The sequence below is a fragment of the Colobus angolensis genome, unplaced genomic scaffold (genome assembly GCF_000951035.1).
Source record: "Colobus angolensis palliatus isolate OR3802 unplaced genomic scaffold, Cang.pa_1.0 Scaffold137, whole genome shotgun sequence".
NCBI lineage: Eukaryota > Metazoa > Chordata > Mammalia > Primates > Cercopithecidae > Colobus > Colobus angolensis.
The window spans coordinates 5,670,898-5,688,468 of NW_012114455.1; the positions used below are offsets into that span (position 1 = coordinate 5,670,898).

The 17,571-nt window shown below is 41.7% G+C and overlaps 1 protein-coding gene across 6 annotated transcripts in view; it reads left to right on the forward strand.

The window, feature by feature from the left end:
• Positions 1-17,571, forward strand: part of APLP2 (amyloid beta (A4) precursor-like protein 2) — a 73,983-nt gene that overhangs the window by 22,834 nt on the left and 33,578 nt on the right. For 5 of the 6 annotated variants that reach the window (XM_011934685.1, XM_011934687.1, XM_011934688.1 and 2 more), the window contains exons 2-3: positions 14,643-14,816; positions 16,114-16,237. In XM_011934685.1, coding sequence (XP_011790075.1) covers positions 14,643-14,816; positions 16,114-16,237 — 298 coding nt within the window. Of the gene's footprint in view, positions 1-7,119; positions 7,195-14,642; positions 14,817-16,113; positions 16,238-17,571 lie in introns of all 6 variants that reach the window. The other variant, XM_011934684.1, reaches the window with a different exon arrangement.

The following is a 17,571-nucleotide window of genomic DNA, read 5'->3' on the forward strand; positions in this document are numbered from 1 at the left end:
TTTTACCATGTTGGCCAGGCTGGTCTTGAACTCTTGACCTCGAATGATCCACTCGCCTCAACCTCCCAAAGTGCTGGGATTACAGGCGTGAGCCACTGCACCTGGCCAGAATTTACTTCTCTATGTAAAAAAACCCAGACCTGCACAAAGGATTAGGAAGAATGACTTTAGATTTATCAATAGCAGTGCTGAAAGCTAGAAGACCTCAAATTCTGAGGGAAATTATTTCCAGCCTATAATTTAGTGCTCATCTAAATTATTGACAAGACATGCACATAAAATAAAAACCTTTTTGGGATCTGTCATGTTTGAAATTTTCCATTCACACACCCTTTCTTAGGAAGCTATGGAGCACTGTGAGCCACTAAAACAGGAAGTCGAGAAAGAAGGAAGTACTGAGTCGAAACCAAAGAAAGGGGAAGGAATTTTCAGGACTCACGAGAGCTGTGTCGAGGCAGAGAGAGTAATTGGTCCAGATAAAGCAGGGAAATGGAGGGCCGGAGGAGGGATGCGTTCTAGAAAGGAGGGACTGAAACCAGTGGGTCAGCTGATGTGTCTGACACTGAAGGGAGTTTTACTGATCTTTTCAGACAATTTCAGGGAGAATTGGTGGCAAATGCGTGTGAAACCAAGCAAGTAAAAGAAGTTGCAGTTGCTTACTCTAATGGAGAAATAGATGCCTAGAAAGGAATTATAATCACAGTATGCTTTTATGTTGTAATAGAAATAGACCAGATGCGTGGCTCACACCTGTCGTCCCAGCTCTTTGGGAGGCTGAGGCAGAAGGATTGCCTGAGACCAGTAAGATTCTGTCTCTACAAAAAAGTAATGAAAATTAGCTGGGTATGGTGTGACATGTCTGTAGTCACAGCTACTCAGGAGGCTGAGGTCGGAAGATCGCTTGAACGCAGGAGTTTGAGACTGCAGTGAGCTATGATTGCACCACTGCACTCCAGTTAGGGCAACAGAGAGAGAGCTTTCTCTAAAAGTAATAATTACAATGAAAATAACGAAGTATTGATTTGACTATGGGACAAGTTGGTGGATGGGTGTAGGGTTTGGCAGTTTAAGAATTAAAAACACTTGAGGATAGTATCTGTACTGAAAAGATACAGAAATAAAACATGTTATGTAGACATGTGGAGATAAACAGCAGGTGGAAGGCCTGATAGCTGTGGAAGCACAGCCTCTGCAGAGCATGCTCCACTTGGGTGGAGGCTGTCCTTCTAGTATGAGTTCTAGCCTTGTACTGTGTGGCTTCTCAAACTGTACTTGCAGTCACTTGACAAAAATTAAAATTAAAAAAATGGAAACTTGCCATCTTGCATACATTTTTTTTTTGTCATTTAATTTGTCAATTTTTAGTAGGTCTCCTTGTATGAAGACTAGTTGATTTAGAATTACCTGCAGATGGATACTAGTTTAGCGCAATATCTTGAAGACACCAAGAGCGTAGCCTTTAGAGTCAGTCAGTTGTTTACTTGGGTATAAATGAGCTACTGCATGCTAGGTGCTGTTCCCAGATACAGTGGTTAGGAAAATACATGCGGTCTCTCCCCTTGACGAACTCACATTCCAGTGATGGGAGATGGACACTGCAGATCAGTGAGCAGGTCGTTTCAGATTGCCTGAGAGAGAGAACACCTGGAATGGGTTGGAGGAGGAGAAGGCCTTCCGTGGAATGCCCCTTTGAGCAGAGTCCTGAGGGTGAGACCCCTGCACTTGATTAGGGAACAGCAGGGGAAGGGAGTTCTGGGAGTTCATAAGAATTCAGGACAGTCATCCTCAACAAGAGAGGACAGTTGGCCTTGAGGTGAGACAGACCCTGGCTTGTGACATCAAGGGTGGTGCTAAACTGGAGGGATGCTGGAGCGTGGCAGGGGCTGCATCATGGTGGGCCTTGCACGCCACACAAGCCACTCTGCATTCTCTGGAACAGAAGAGCAGTGTGTTCTGCCTTGAGGTGATTCCGAGTGCTGGGTGGAGACTGGATACTGGAGGGCTCCCAGTGCCCACCTGACAAATAGTACAAAAGTGCTGTTGGGGCTGGGCCCTGTGGCTCATGCCTGTAATCCCAACACCTTGGGAGACTGAGGCTGGAGAATTGCATGAGGCTTGGAGTTTGAGACCAGCCTGGGCAATATAGCGAGACCTCATCTCTACAAAGCATTTAAAAATTAGTCAGGTGTGGTGGTGCACATCTGTGGTCCCAGCTCCTCGGAAGGCCAAGGCAGGAGGATCACTTGAGCCCAGAAGTTGAAGGTTATAATCAGCTGTGATTGCACCGCTGTACTCCAGCCTGGATGACAGAGCAAGACCCTGTCTCTGAAAAATACCAAAAAAGGTGCTGTTGGACTTTACACCATGCGGGTTCATGTGTGCGTACACACGTTTACATTCCTTTTATTCATTCTTTTTACTTGGGGGTGGCTTTTCCTGCTGTCGTTTATGCATTTATTTAGTAGTTAGGTGGTTTGAACCCCAGAAGGTTAACTAATAGCCAGTGCAGCAAGCAGTAAACGTACTGACTAGTGGCTCATACTTGCTTTATTACTTTATTTTTTAAAATTGTTGATAATTACAATAATGCACATGGGCATGGGTCTAAGACAGGAAGAATTATTGTCTGCAAGCAGATCTGCTGTAAGCTGGTAATACAGTCTGATTTACTTTTAAATTTAAATGCCACATAAATCATAGGAAAGATGTCTTTTAACTTGCTTTGAATTTGGAAAGGGTAGAGCAGTTTTGTATTTTTGTTCTTTTCACAGTTTTAATGGGCATTAGAAGTTAAATTGATTTGTTATGTCCAGATCAATATCTGAGTGTTGTGTGCACCTAATAAAATAGCAGAATGACTGTATAGAAATTTGTATTTAGAATGTAAAGTTTCTCTCTCCCTGCCCTGTGAAAATCATTTTGGCAGATTGTCATATTTTCTTGTTATAAGCAAAGATACGGGTTATTCACCCAAGAATTTCATGCCTTTCAGCATAACAGAACCTTAGAAATTAAAGGGCCAGGTATGGCGACTCACGCCTGTAATTCTAACCCTTTGGGAGGCCGAGGAGGGAGAATTGTTTGAGGCTGGGAGGACAAGACCAGCCTGGGCAATATAGTGGGACCCCGTCTCTGCAAAAAAAAAAAAAAATTGTTTAATTAGCTGGGTGTAGTGGTTTGTGACTGTAGTCCCTGCTACTTGTGGGGCTGAGGTGGAAGGATTGCTTGATCCTGGGAGGTTGAGGCTGCAGTGAGCTCCAGCCTGGGTGACATAGTGAGACTCTGGCTCAAAAACAACAACAACAAAACCTCCACAAGAAAAACGTAAGCCTGTGATTTCCAATGTTTGGTTTTTATGAAATAATAGAACTAGGAAAAGTGTTTTAAATAGATAAGGTTGTTCTTGGTTAATATTACAGAAGAATAATTTTTAAAAAACAGCACCTGTTTATTGTTGCCATCATTTTATGAAACCATTTTAATAACAAAAGGTAGAAGATGATATTAGAATTCAGGACAGTTATTCTTAAGCGAGGACCATTAGCAGTTCTGTACCCTTACATGTCGATGTGTGCATAACACATGCACACTAGATCTTTCTTAGGTTTCTCATTTTTCAGGGGGGCCACTGGAAACCTTTTGTAGACCCTGTTAGTCCCCCTAGTGGATGTTGGGGACCCTCTGCTTTAAAACACTGGCAAAAATAATCATATATATTAAGACATGGATGTTTGGCCAGGCACGGTGGCTCATGCCTGTAATCCCAGCACTTTGGGAGGCTGAGGCAGGTGGATCATGAGGTCAGGAGATTGAGACCATCCTGGCCAACATGGTGAAACCCCATCTCTACTGAAAATGTAAAAATTAGCCGGGTGTGGTGGCACGTGCCTGTAGTCCCAGCTACTTGGGAGGCTGAGGCAGGAGAGTGACTAGAACCCGGGAGTCGGAGGTTGCAGTGAGCTGAGTTCACGCCACTGCATTCCAGCTGGGTGACAGAGGGAGACTCCGTCTCAAAAAAAAAAAAAAAAAACGTTTTCAGTTGCATGAATTTATTTTCTTATTTTTTCCCAAATACATTAAAGGAAAAGAGATCTAGTGAGGTCTAATTCGAGTGTTTATTTAGTGAAATAGTTGGTCAGAAAAATGGAATATTTTAAAAAGAAGTGTAATTTTTTACGAGTATATGAAATACTCAAACTATGCTTAACCTGATTTTTAATGACTGACTTAATGCATATAAAAACAAAGTATCTATCATAGAGTACCAGGTCAGCCAGAGGAAGCTTATAATTTCTGAGAGTATTGCCAGGTTTGTGCTCAGATATTCTACAGAAAACTCTTCTTCATTTGTATTATTTCTGTCATCTGAATCAATAAGAATGATTTAGAATAAATGTATTTTATTATTAATATTTAATCAGTAGTACTTCTCAGTGTTTGTTACATGAAATCATTTCACTCTTTCAGGTTTAGGAAACATCTCTCTACATCCCCCCAGCCCTGCTCTGCACGTGCTGGTCAGCGCACTCTTAATAACCGCCTAAGTCATGCCGGCCAACGAGTTCAAATGTGAAGCCCAAGTTCACACCGTTTAGATCATCTTACATTAATTCTGAGGCCTGCTGCCTTCCTGACCTCTGCAGTTGGCTTGTCTTGCAAAGTATGACAAATGCCTACTTTGCTTTGGAGTCACAGTGAATCCTGACTTAGTGAGGAAGCCATCTTTGTTTCTAAGCCATGTTTCTCAAGCATGGGGAGTTTTAGGAAAATAGAGTTCCATCTGTTATAGTGTGAAAAAAAGTTAATATTGTAGGTGTCTCATTTAATAACTAAACTTTGAGTAGCACCCTGTTTATGTTGCACAAAGTGAAAACTAAGGTCAAGAGACATTAAATAACTTCCATGAGATTACATAGCTAGGAAGCAGACAGAATGTCCATCAGGAAAGCCAGGTTAGAGAAATAATTTACATAGTGCTCTTTTGATCACAGAAGTGTCTTGATAGTAACTGCAGATTCATCTTGACCTCACTTCCAAGTCCCAGAAACTGGGCCAGACAGGAAGTCAGCAACTCTTTGACAGTTTTCTTTTAAATGGTAGGACTGTATTAAATCATTCATCTAAACGTTTAGTGACTGAATTCCCACAAAATATGAAACATTAATGTAACCTGCTTTCCTCATGTCCATAGTTAAAGGGTAAAGAAGGAATGTTCACTGTTTTAAACCCATCTCATGCCATCCTGGATTTGGGAAGGATGGCCAGTCATGTGGGGACTTCGTGGCCTCTTCCCTTGTGTGCCTTGGGTTCAAGCCCCAGTTCTGCGTAATTGCGGCCAGAGAGTGGAAAGAGCCAGCCTGATGATAGTGATGCTAACGTCTGAGTGCTTGCTCTGTGGCAGGCATTGTGCTCAGTGCTTCTGCGTGTTATCTTAATCTAATCCTCACAACAGCCCTGAGCCGTCGGTACGTTAGTAACCCTGTTCTGTAGATTAAAAAATTAAAACCTGGTAATAATAAAAGCTGCCAATGCTTGAAGAGCGCTTCTATGTGACAAGCACTTTTCAAACATTTAACATGTATTAACTCATTTAAACATCAAAGCACTGATGTGTAGTTAACTGTTATTGTCATTACCTTATAAATGACGAAACTGAGGCCCAAAGAGGCTAGGTGACCTGCCAGAGTTGGCAGAGCCAGTCAGTGATGGAGGTGGGGCTCAGTCACTGCGTGTCTGTGCCTTAAAGCCACACACTTAGTCTTTCTCCCACGTCAGTAGTGTGGTGAGGAGAAAAATAATGATTGGCCGAGGCCAGTCTCTAGTGTCTCCATACCCCCCGGAAATAAGTTTCTTGGACTTCCTATTTTATAATGGCAATCAGAAAAAACACAGGGACCGATGAAGAACCTGTTCATTTGAGAATTTCAGGTGTGTGAACACCATTCTGCATGTTTTTTTTTTTTTTATATGAAAGCATTTTATGTATTTGTATATTTTCAAAACCTTCCCTTAGCTGTGATCTCAGACACATACTGAAAGACAGACCTCTATTAAATCATGATGCTTGGCTCCTTACCACTCCAATCCAGATGGACAAATTACCATGTTTCCAAATTACCATAAAAAGCGTTGGAGACAGCCTAAACCATTTTCAATCTTGGAAATGATACCTCATTTATACTTTAATATTTAAAGCTCTAATAAAAGCTGGGGTTATTTGTATAAATTACTGCCTTTGAAAATGATACCTAACTGCTGGCGTATGTCACTGTAAGAATAATGGCCTTTTACACTTGGAGTTTTCCCCCTACACCCAGTTCACCAGTTTCTAATTAGAATTAAGTGTAAATGTTAAAAAATAAAAAGACCAAGAATTTTTCCATTCATGTAATGCAAACTCTCAAGAATAGGTTTTCTCATTTTACTGCGTTAAAACCAGAAAATGCTTAACAAGAATCTTGCTATTTTATTAGAGAGTGGTTTGAAGCTTTACTTCTCTGCTGCTGAAAAAGATACTCCTAAGATTTCAAACTGTGGTCACTGTTTGGACAGTAAAAAAAATGTGGCATTTCTTACACATTAGGCTCTGGGTCAGAATCATAATAGTCTTCCAGTTGCAGAAAAATATAATTTAATATGTGTACACATGGGGCTTTACTGTATTAGGATGCATGCCTGTGTGTTTAGAACAATACACTTTTCAGGTATTGAAGCTGTTCCAATTTTATTACTAGTTCCTCCACCTCAAATTTTGTCTTCTCTTTTTGACAGATTAGACTCTTAATATTGAAACAATGCATTCCAGATTGAATTCTAGGCATATAATAAGCAGAATTTAAAACAAAAACACTGTATTTTGAACAAATTTTAGACTTAAAAAAAAAGTCACAAAAATACTACAAGAGTTCCCCTATACCGTAACCCTGTTTCCATTAATGTTGACATCTTACATAACTTGTAATGCAGTGATCAAAACCAGGTTTGCCACTGGCACAGCACTATTAACTGACTTACAGACCTTATTCAAATAATTGCTGCAGTTTTTCCACTAATGTCCTTTTCCTGTTCCGGGATCCTGTCCAGGCGCCTGCATTGCATTTACTTGTCATTTCTGCTTAGTCTTCTCAGATCTGTTGCAGTCCCCAGTCTTCCCTGATCAGCACCCTCAAATGTCTCATTGTGGATGAGATTAATGTAGGTGTCTGGTGGGTGTCTCTGCTCTCAAGTAATTGTTTTCCCTTTTGTAGCTAATATCTTGGGTAAGATACCTTGAAAGGATACTAAGAACAGGATTTTTTTTTTTTTCACTTCATTCCGTTTAGTAAATCTTTGGTGAAGGTTCATCATGGGCATAAATTGAAGTTGTTTTAATTCGTGAATCTTGAAGTACCTCAGCACTTGAACAAATATGAATGAAAATAATATATAGGATCTTCGTATCTTTTAATAGATGGTCCTTTCACCGACTTTTCCTTAAAAAAGGTTTTTGAGCAAGAGCGTCATACCTTTCGCTATCAATAGCTTGCGAGTGGTAACTAGATGCCTCAAAGGCCTGCTTCATTCCACGTTTATTAGAACTAGAACTGTGTTACCTTGCCTTCGCGGGGTGAAACCTGAATACTCGTGTGTCTCATAAAGCCGGATTCCCATTCAAAGAGACCTGATTCTCCCAGTAGTAGGATCAAACTATGTCCATGGGAAGAGGCTCCCTCTATGGCAGGCACCTTCACGAACCCTGGAGGCAGATTTGTTCCTGGAGTAGTAGCTTCAATGAGGGCACAGATAACTGGGTGTGCACATTTGCTTTGGAGTGAGAGGACTGCCTGGTCCTGAGGGCTTTGTGAAGGAACGTAGGCTTGGATGGGCCCAGGAGTTGCATCACTTGAGGTGATTAAAGGCCTTGATTTAAAGTAGGTTGAGACTTAGATTTATTTAGATTTACATATTTATTTCTTTAAGCCATTTCAGGTTTTCGACCAGGTTACTAGAAGCACTTTTTACCAAGTTGAATTTCTGTCCTTGGATTGCTAAACTGTTCCCCAAGCCAAATTAATAAAATGGAATTTCTTATTAAGAATGAATTATTAAGCAAAATGGAAGTGCTGGGCTAGGGAAGCAGTTGATGCAATTTGTTTTCCAAGCCTTAAAAGTGCTGCAATGTGCATAGATCACAAGGACTGGCTTAAGTGCCAACGCATGGGGCATTAATTTTTTTTGTAGAGGACTCCAGGTTTACAGGATATCAGAAGTGCTGACTTGGCAGCAAAATCCCATTTGTAACATGTTAGATTAGGAAACAGATTGATTTATATGTTGATGTAATGGATCAAGGCACAGTCTGTGCTTAAGGAAATGGAGAGCACATTAAATAAGGGCATTTTCAAGGTAGAAGTACAAACGTTACAGAAAAAATTAGCCTCATATACTCTAGGTAAGGTTGGGGTATGTTTGATCAGTTGACTCCTAAAACATGGTCCACAGAGGCTTTTTATATTTCAGATGATACCTTCTTGAGAGTCTCTCATGACCACAAGGATTAATCTTTCTGAACTCAAAAGTGAATCACTACAGCATATTAGCTGTCTGGATTGATTCCAGTTTCTCTGCTTTTTCTTGGTGGTAACTGATGTGAGGATCTGTTTGGTGCTTAGCTGTGTCTTCCTGTTGCTTTAACCTCTGGTATTTTAAGATTCTCTTTAGGGAAGAGAGTACTGACCATCTCAGCACAGAGCTGCAATGCACTTACCACTGATGTGTTGACCTTAGTGGTTGACCCAGAAACTGAACATTTATACAGTTGGAACTCTTGTGGTCTTTCAGCCAACAGGCGTAATGAGTAACATGTGGAACATAAGCTTTGGTGCTGATAAATGGCTTTTTATGATGAAATTGACTATTCCACACTGTGGCTTGGGTGACCTCATGTAACTAATTACTGTTTCTTAGCTATATTCATTTTTGGAATTTAAGGAGTAAATGGTTTCTCCTTCTGCAGGCTGAACTGCTGAAAAATTAAATACCACCTGAAATCTGTTTTGTTTAGTAGCTGCCTTTAATGTAAAAATATAGAAGGCTAGAGAGAATCTAGGAAACACTGCTCAGAAGCTTTCAGATTTAACTATAGGAGTTCTTTCATAGCAGGTTTAGGAAGCACATTCCTTCCGACCTGTAGATTTGGCTTTTCATACACGTATTTATCATGTCTTCCTGATTTTCTTCACTTAGTTCTATCTGAGCTTTTGAAGTGGGAAGCAAAGGATTCGGGTGAGAGCACTGGTTTCAGTACACAAAAATATCCCTGGGGTTTCCTTACCTTTATCTTTGGATATCCCCATTTTTCTCCACACACAATCCAAGTTTTTAGTCATAATCCTTAGATTACAAAAGAACAGGCTTTTTAGTACACATCTTTTCTTTTTTTGAAACAGATTCTCTGTCTCTGTTGCCCAGTCTGGAGTGCAGTGGCGCAATCTCGGCTTCACTGCAACCTCTGCCTCCAGGGTTCAAGCAATTCTAGTGCCTCAGCCTCCCAAGTAGCTGGGTCCATAGGCGCGCTACTACGCCTGGATAATTTTTATATTTTTAGTAGAGACGGTTTCGCCGTGTTGGCCAGGCTGGTCTCGAGCTCCTGACCTCAGGTAATCCACCTGCCTCAGCCTACCAAAGCGCTGGGATTACACGTGTGAGCCACCATGCCCGGCTTGGTCCACATCTTGAACTAAGTGTGAAAATTAAGCACGTCTGTCTTGTGCATCCTTTATACCTTTTGATTTGTTTGAATTGAGCACCACTAGGGTATTACCTATGCATAGGTGTGTGTTCCTTTGTACACATATCTTTAGGTGTTTTTTCCTTCTTTGGGGGAAGCAGGAACTCACATTAGTCTGTAGCTTCACATGCGTTCATATTGAAGGCATAGGGCCTTCCACTTTAATCAATGAGTATTCATCCCAGCAGGGTCAAGTCAATTCTAGTTAATAAAGGTGCTAATTGTTTGCTGGGCTTAATTGAGGTGTTTTTCAGCCCTGATAGATATTGGCACCATTTTAATTCCAAATTAGCTTTCTTCCAGCTGTCCAACTAGGTTTGGTGCTTCCTTCTCTTATACTAGTAGAAAGCAGGTTTATTTTAATAAGCTTCGAAGCAAAACATATGTCAGATGGTAAATTGGTCCTGGAAAAAGACCATAATATATTTCACAATCAAATTTTAAGTTCCTGATTAGAAGGATTGTTCATGTCTGTGTAGTTCATCAGCATAAATAAATGTTTCCTAGAAAATTATACATTTTCCATATATTTTAAAAGTCAGCTAGGCGTGATATCTCACGCTTATGATCCCAGTCCTTTGGGAGGTCAAGGCAGAAGGATCAGTTGAGCCCAAGAGTTTGAGACCACCCTGGGCAACATAATGAGACACCATCTCTACCAAAAAATAAATATGTATATACTGGGTGTGATGGCGCATGCCTGTGGTCCCTGCTACTCTGGAGATTAAGGCTGGAGGATGGCTTAAGCCCAGGAGGTGGAGACTGTAATGAGCTGTGATTGCCCCACTGCACTCCACCTGGCTGACAGAGCAAGACCCTGTCTAAAAAAAAAAAAAAAGGCGGGGCATCAAAGCTACCCTTTCTTGTTAATAGGAAAACCATGTTATGTATATGCTGTTTTTAAAAAGAACAACATAGTAGACCATATAATCTAACCCTCCTCCTCCACAAGTTTTAACTTAAGAACTGTTATTTATTTTTTTTAATTTTGAAGGAAGTTTTGCATCTGGGGACACTTAACTCTTACGGCTATAACCATGAGTAATGGCGTATTTCTAGAGAGATGCCTGTGCTCCTCCCTCCTTCCCTCCCTCCCTGTCTTTCTGTCTTCCTGTCTGTCTGTCTTTTTTTTTTTTGAGACGGAGTTTCATTCTTGTTGCCCAGGCTGGAGTGCAATGCGTGATCTCTGCTCACCGCAACCTCTGCCTCCCAGGTTCAAGCAGTTCTCCTGCCTCAGCCTCCTGAGTAGCTGGGACTACAGGCATGTGCCACCACACCCAGCTAATTTTGTATTTTTAGTAGAGATGGGGTTTGTCCATGTTGGTCAGGCTGGTCTCAAACTCCCCACCTCAGGTGATCCTCCTGCCTCAGCCTCCCAAAGTGCTGGGATTCCAGGTGTGAGCCCCCATGCCCGGCTGATGCCTGTGCTTTTCTTGTGCATGTCTGCGGGAGCCTTGCTGTCATAATGTTACTTCTCACCTATAGTTTCTGAACTGTTAATGGTTAGACTGCACATAAAAGGATTACAGGCCAAAGACAGATCTTATGGAATAGTTAATTATTTTTACCCAACATGAGATAAAATTGTTCATGAAATCCCCTTTAGTGTTCTGTGTTTATGAATGATGCCATCACATTTGGAGTCATGGGAGCCAAACTTGACATCTTCCTGTTCCTCATCCCTCATATCAGTTATCACACCTTGGCCTATTTTAGTCTCTGTGGTCTCTTGAATCTCTCTGTCCACCACTCCATCTTAGCCCAAACTACCACTTATTCCTCTCTTGGAATGTGCAACTCCAGTGTCCTGAATGATTTCCCTGCATACACTCGTTTCCTTTCAGTCTGTTCTTCACCGTGCAACTAGAGAAAGCTTCAGAGCTTTGTTATGAAAATAGTAACTTTATGCTTAAAGCCTCTCACTGAAGTCTCAAAGACTTAAGTGATAAGTACTGAAGTCCTTTCTTGGTCTACAGACTCTTGTCCCCGCATGCCTCTCTCAGCATCTCTCTGCCTCACAATCAACACTGCCTCCATATGGGATGCTTAAAGCGCTACTCAAGTGTCATTCTCTTTAGGAAGCTTTCTTGATCGGCTTCCTACCCAGGCTTAGGTCAGATTCCTTTTTTTTTTTTTTTTTGAGATGGAGTCTCCCTTTCTCGCCCAGACTTGAGTGCAATTGTGCGATCTTGGCTCACTGCAACCTCTGCCTCCCCGGTTCAAGCAGTTTTCCTGCCTCAGCCCCCTGAGTAGCTGTGATTAGCAGCATCTGCCACCACACCTGGCTAATTTGTGTATTTTTAGTAGAGACGGGGGTTTCGCCATATTGACCAGGCTGGTCTTGAACTCCTGAGCTCGTGATCTGCCTGCCTTGGCCTCCCAAAGTGCTAGAATTACAGGTGTGAGCCACCGCACCCGGCCTAGGTTCCTTTTTTATGTGCTTTCTCAACACCTTGTTCTTTTCCTTCTTAGGACATTTGGGAATGTGATCATACTTTTTGTGAGTTTTAACTCCTGCATTAGAGCCCCAAGAAAGCAGGTCATGACTTTTTTGCCCACTCTTTTGTCCTAAACATTTAGCATATTGCTTTGCAAAACAGTAGTTACTCAGTAAAATTTTGTTTTGGGGGTAAATTACGTAAAATTATTGGAATTTTAGTAATTCTCTACTTTCATGATTTGGTGTGTACAAAGGATTAGAAAGTAGATTTGCTTTTACGAGGACAGACTGCAGTTGAATTATATGTTCTAAAGTTAGAAGTATCCCAGATGGGGATTGAGGGTTAGATTTTTCCTTTGCCTAAGTCTCAGGATACAAAATCAATGTGCAAAAATCACAAGTATTCCTATACACCAGTAACAGACAAACAGAGAGCCAAATCATGAGTGAACTCCCATTCACAATTGCTTCAAAGAGAATAAAACACCTGGGAATCCAATTTATAAGGGATGTGAAGGACCTCTTCAGGGAGAACTACAAACCACTATTCAATGAAATAAAAGAGAACACAAACAAATGGAAGAACATTCCATGCTCATGGACAGGAAGAATCAATATCATGAAAATGGCCATACTGCCCAAGGTAATTTATAGATTCAGTACCATCCCCATCAAGCTACCAATGACTTTCTTCACAGAATTGGAAAAAACTACTTTAAAGTTCATATGGAACCAAAAAAGATCCTGCATTGCCAAGACAACCCTAAGCCAAAAGAACAAAGCTGGAGGCATCACGCTACCTGACTTCAAACTGTACTACAAGGCTACAGTAAGCAAAACAACATGGTAGTGGTACCAAAACAGAGATATAGACCAATGGAACAGAACAGAGCCCTCAGAAATAATACCACACATCTACAACCATCTCATCTTTGACAAACCTGACAAAAACGAGAAATGGGGAAAGGATTCCCTATTTCATAAATGGTGATGGGAAAATTGGCTAGCCGTATAAGTAGGAAGCTGAAACTGGATCCCTTCCTTATACCTTAAACAAAAATTAATTCAAGATGGATTAGAGACTTAAATGTTAGACCTAAAACCATGAAAACCCTAGAAGAAAACCTAGGCAGTACCATTCAGGACATGGGCATGGGCAAGGACTTCGTGACCAAAACACCAAAAGCAAAGGCAATAAAAGCCAAAATTGACAAATGGAATCTAATTAAACTAAAGAGCTTCTGCACAGCAAAAGAAAGTACCATCAGAGTGAACAAGCAACCTACAGAATGGGAGAAAATTTTTACAGTCTACCCATCTGACAAAAGGGCTGATATCTAGAATCTACAAAGAACTTAAACAAATTTACAAGAAGAAATCAACCCCATCAAAAAGTGGGCAAAGGATATAAACAGACACTTCTCAAAAGAAGACATTTATGCGGCCAACAGACACATGAAAAAATGCTCATCATCACTGGCCGTCAGAGAAACGCAAATCAAAACCACAATGAGATACCATCTCACACCAGTTAGGATGGTGATCATTAAAAAGTCAGGAAACAACAGGTGCTGGAGAGGATGTGGAGAAACAGGAACACTTTTACCCTGTTGGTGGGAGTGTAAACTAGTTCAACCATTGTGGAAGACAGTGTGGCGATTCCTCAAGGATCTAGAACTAGAAATACCATTTGACCCAGCCATCCCATTACTGAGTATATACCCAAAGGATTATAAATCATGCTGCTATGAAGACACATGCCACACGTATGTTTATTGTGGCACTGTTCACAATAGCAAAGACTTGGAACGAACCCAAATGTCCATCAATGATAGACTGGATTAAGAAAATGTGGCACATACACACCATGGAATACTATGCAGCCATAAAAAAGGATGAGTTAATGTCCTTTGTAGGGACATGGATGAAGCTGGAAATCATCTTTCTGAGCAAACTATCGCAAGGACAAAAAGCCAAACACCGCATGTTCTCACTCATAGGTGGGAATTGAACAATGAGATCACTTTGGACACAGGAAAGGGAACATCACACACGGGGGCCTGTTGTGGGGTGGGGGGCAGGGGAAGGATAGCATTAGGAGATATACCTAATGTAAATGATGAGTTAATGGTGCAGCACACCACATGGCACATGTCTACCTGTGTAACAAACCTGCACATTGTGCACATGTACCCTAGAACTTAAAGTATAATAAATAAATAAAATTTTTCCTTTGCCTTTAACTTTGATCATATACATCCAGAAGTCGCTTTTTATTCTGTTCCAGCTCCTGGGAAAAGGATTTGTTTATAAAGATACAAATAGTAAATAATTAAGGTTTTTAAAAGATGAATTCTGTCACAAACCTGAATGACTGTTGCCTCTGTGCTAGCCTTTTTGGAGTAAACCTGCAAATTTTTTTTCCTTTGGTAGGCTCTTGCAGCCAATGCTGGAACAGGATTTGCTGTTGCTGAACCTCAAATCGCAATGTTTTGTGGGCAGTTAAATATGCATGTGAACATTCAGACTGGGAAGTGGGAACCTGATCCAACAGGCACCAAGAGCTGCTTTGAAACAAAAGAAGAAGTTCTTCAGTACTGTCAGGAGGTAAGGGTGTTGCCAGCAAGTTAAAACCATTTTTCTGGGGCAGGGTTGAATCTGTTTACCTTAGAAATAGATATTGTCATTCTCTTTTGACGTAAGACCAAGATGCTAATGACTGGAGCCCCAAGTGTTTTGTTTCTAAATGTGTGGTATGACCGAGACCTCTCGAAGGCTTTGCCTGCCTGTTCTGTGAGCTCTCCGTTGTTTAAGGAAGGGATGCTGCAGAAGCCTGGCAAGTACCATGGAAGTGCAGCCTGGTTCTCGTCCTCCCACTTGTCTTGGAAGATAGAAAACAAAACATGTCAAGTGTATGCTTGTGTTTCCTGCTTACTGATAGAAAGCCACCAGTATTATAAATGATCATCTCAGGTCTGATTCAACTTTGGGTTAAAGAGAAAATGATATGAGATGTTGTAACTTTTATTTATTTTTTCTGATAGAGACAGGGTCTTGCTACATTGACCAGGGTACTCTCAAACTCCTGGCCTCGAGTCCTCCCTGGCCTCCCAAAGTGCTGGGATTATGGGCATGAGCCACCACTTCTTACCAAGATGAGCACACAGGGCCAGGGTGAAGTTAGATGAGCACACAGGGCCAGGGTGAGGTTAGATGAGCACACAGGGCCAGGGTGAGGTTAGATGAGCACACAGGGCCAGGGTGAAGTTAGATGAGCACACAGGGCCAGGGTGAAGTTAGATGAGCACACAGGGCCAGGGTGAAGTGAGATGAGCACACAGGGCCAGGGTGAAGTGAGATGAGCACACAGGGCCGGGGTGAAGTGAGGTGAGCACACAGGGCCGGGGTGAAGTGAGATGAGCACACAGGGCCGGGGTGAAGTGAGGTGAGCACACAGGGCCGGGGTGAAGTGAGATGAGCACACAGGGCCGGGGTGAAGTGAGATGAGCACACAGGGCCGGGGTGAAGTTGTTCTGTCATTTCACTGACAGATGTTTCCATAGACTCGCCTCATGGACTCAGCAACTCAACACCTGCTCTACAAGCAAACTTGACATCTCATGAATTTGTTTTGGGCTAAAAGCTTGCTGCTTTTTTTTGTCCTTAAATATATATTCCTTTTGAAAAGAGAAGGCATGGAAGTTTTCAGAAGTCGGAACTGTCAAAACTAATACAGTATCTTTTTATTTGATGACTTCAGTTGGAGCAGGGTAATGGAGTGGAACTGTAGATGTATTATAGGATAAGGGTGGAGGCTGAGTCAGCGTAGATCCTCCATCCTTACTTGCATGCGCGTGTCTGTCTGCAGATTGATTGATTGTGTGTGTTTCTGTTTTCTTAACAGATGTATCCAGAGCTACAGATCACAAATGTGATGGAGGCAAACCAGCGGGTCACTATTGACAACTGGTGCCGGAGGGACAAAAAGCAGTGCAAGAGTCACACTGTTACACCTTTCAAGTGTCTTGGTGAGTGTTCTTGGTTACTTTTCAGGAAGTGCCAGCCCCCTCCCATTTTAAATTTAATTTTCTCTTGGCCCACAGTGAAATATTTACACCTGTTAAGGAGCTGAGTGCGGCATGAATTTATTGGGGAGAATTTCTCTTAGGGGTGTTTACTGGCTTCGAGTGTCGGTGGTTGTCCTCCTCTCAGTGATGACTGACTGCCTTCCCATTATAGACATCCTTCCTCGGCTACCCACAGAGCAATCGCACTTATGCCCTCACATTGTTAGATATCAGTGGTTTACGGTGATAGTGGGGAGTAACATTAAGGAAAGCAGCCCCAGGAGAAGAATCTTCTGTTTCCCTTACTTCATCCCACACACGTTTGCACCATTTGACCAAACTTCTGGTAGTTTTCAGGAGAAAGAAAAGTGACTTACAGCAGCAGCCTGTGGACAGTCAAGGGTACCAGGGCCAGTGCTTATAGGACCTGCCATTCTGAGGGGTTTGGGGCTGGTAAGGGTGTTCATGACTGTGTTGCTGGTGTCAACATTCAGAGCCAATTTGAGTAAAACGGTAACAGTTTGCTGTGCAAGAAACAGAGTTGTTGCTTCAAATGCTCAGGGAATATATTCATTTTAACCATTTGTGCCTGATACATTGGAATTACACTCACCTGTCTGTGGTCTGGGTGATTCAGGAACAGATTTGGTCACAGAAACTTCAAAGGGCAAAAACAGTCAATTTTAGATTAGCCCTGATGGGATTAAAGTAGATACAGCATTAATATAGACATCCTGAGTGGTTCTGTAGCTATATGTAATTGGAACTATTAACTTATTCTCCTTCCTCCCTTCCTTCTTTAAAACCTTTCCTTCAACTGCTGATGGCAACAAAGTGGAATGTGATACTTTTTCTCATTCTCACATGTAGCAAGGGGCAATAGCCAAGCAACAGGAAGAAGCAGCGCCCCTGAACCACAGTGTTTAAAGTGTGTGGCAATTAAGTTTGTTTTAAAAGTATTCGTAAGGAGAAAGAGGGACATCATGTGTGCTTACCACCGTTTACTTTAAAACTGGGCATCTCAAGATTGGAGACTTGTTAAAAACTTGGTGTGATGTGGTTGAAGGATGCTTTCTATTCTGTTTGGCTCTGAGAAATCTCTAGGTATGAGGTTTCATTCATTCATTAAAAACATTCTCAAACTGAAAGTGAAATGAGATTATCCTGGAATATTTGTAGACAGTGGATAGAAAGTACTTGAAATCATTCCTTCTGATTGCTCCCCCTAAAGACTTTGCAGCATGATTATCTCCTCTTGTTTGTCCTTGTCACCTTCCAGCTTCACTCCCCACCCA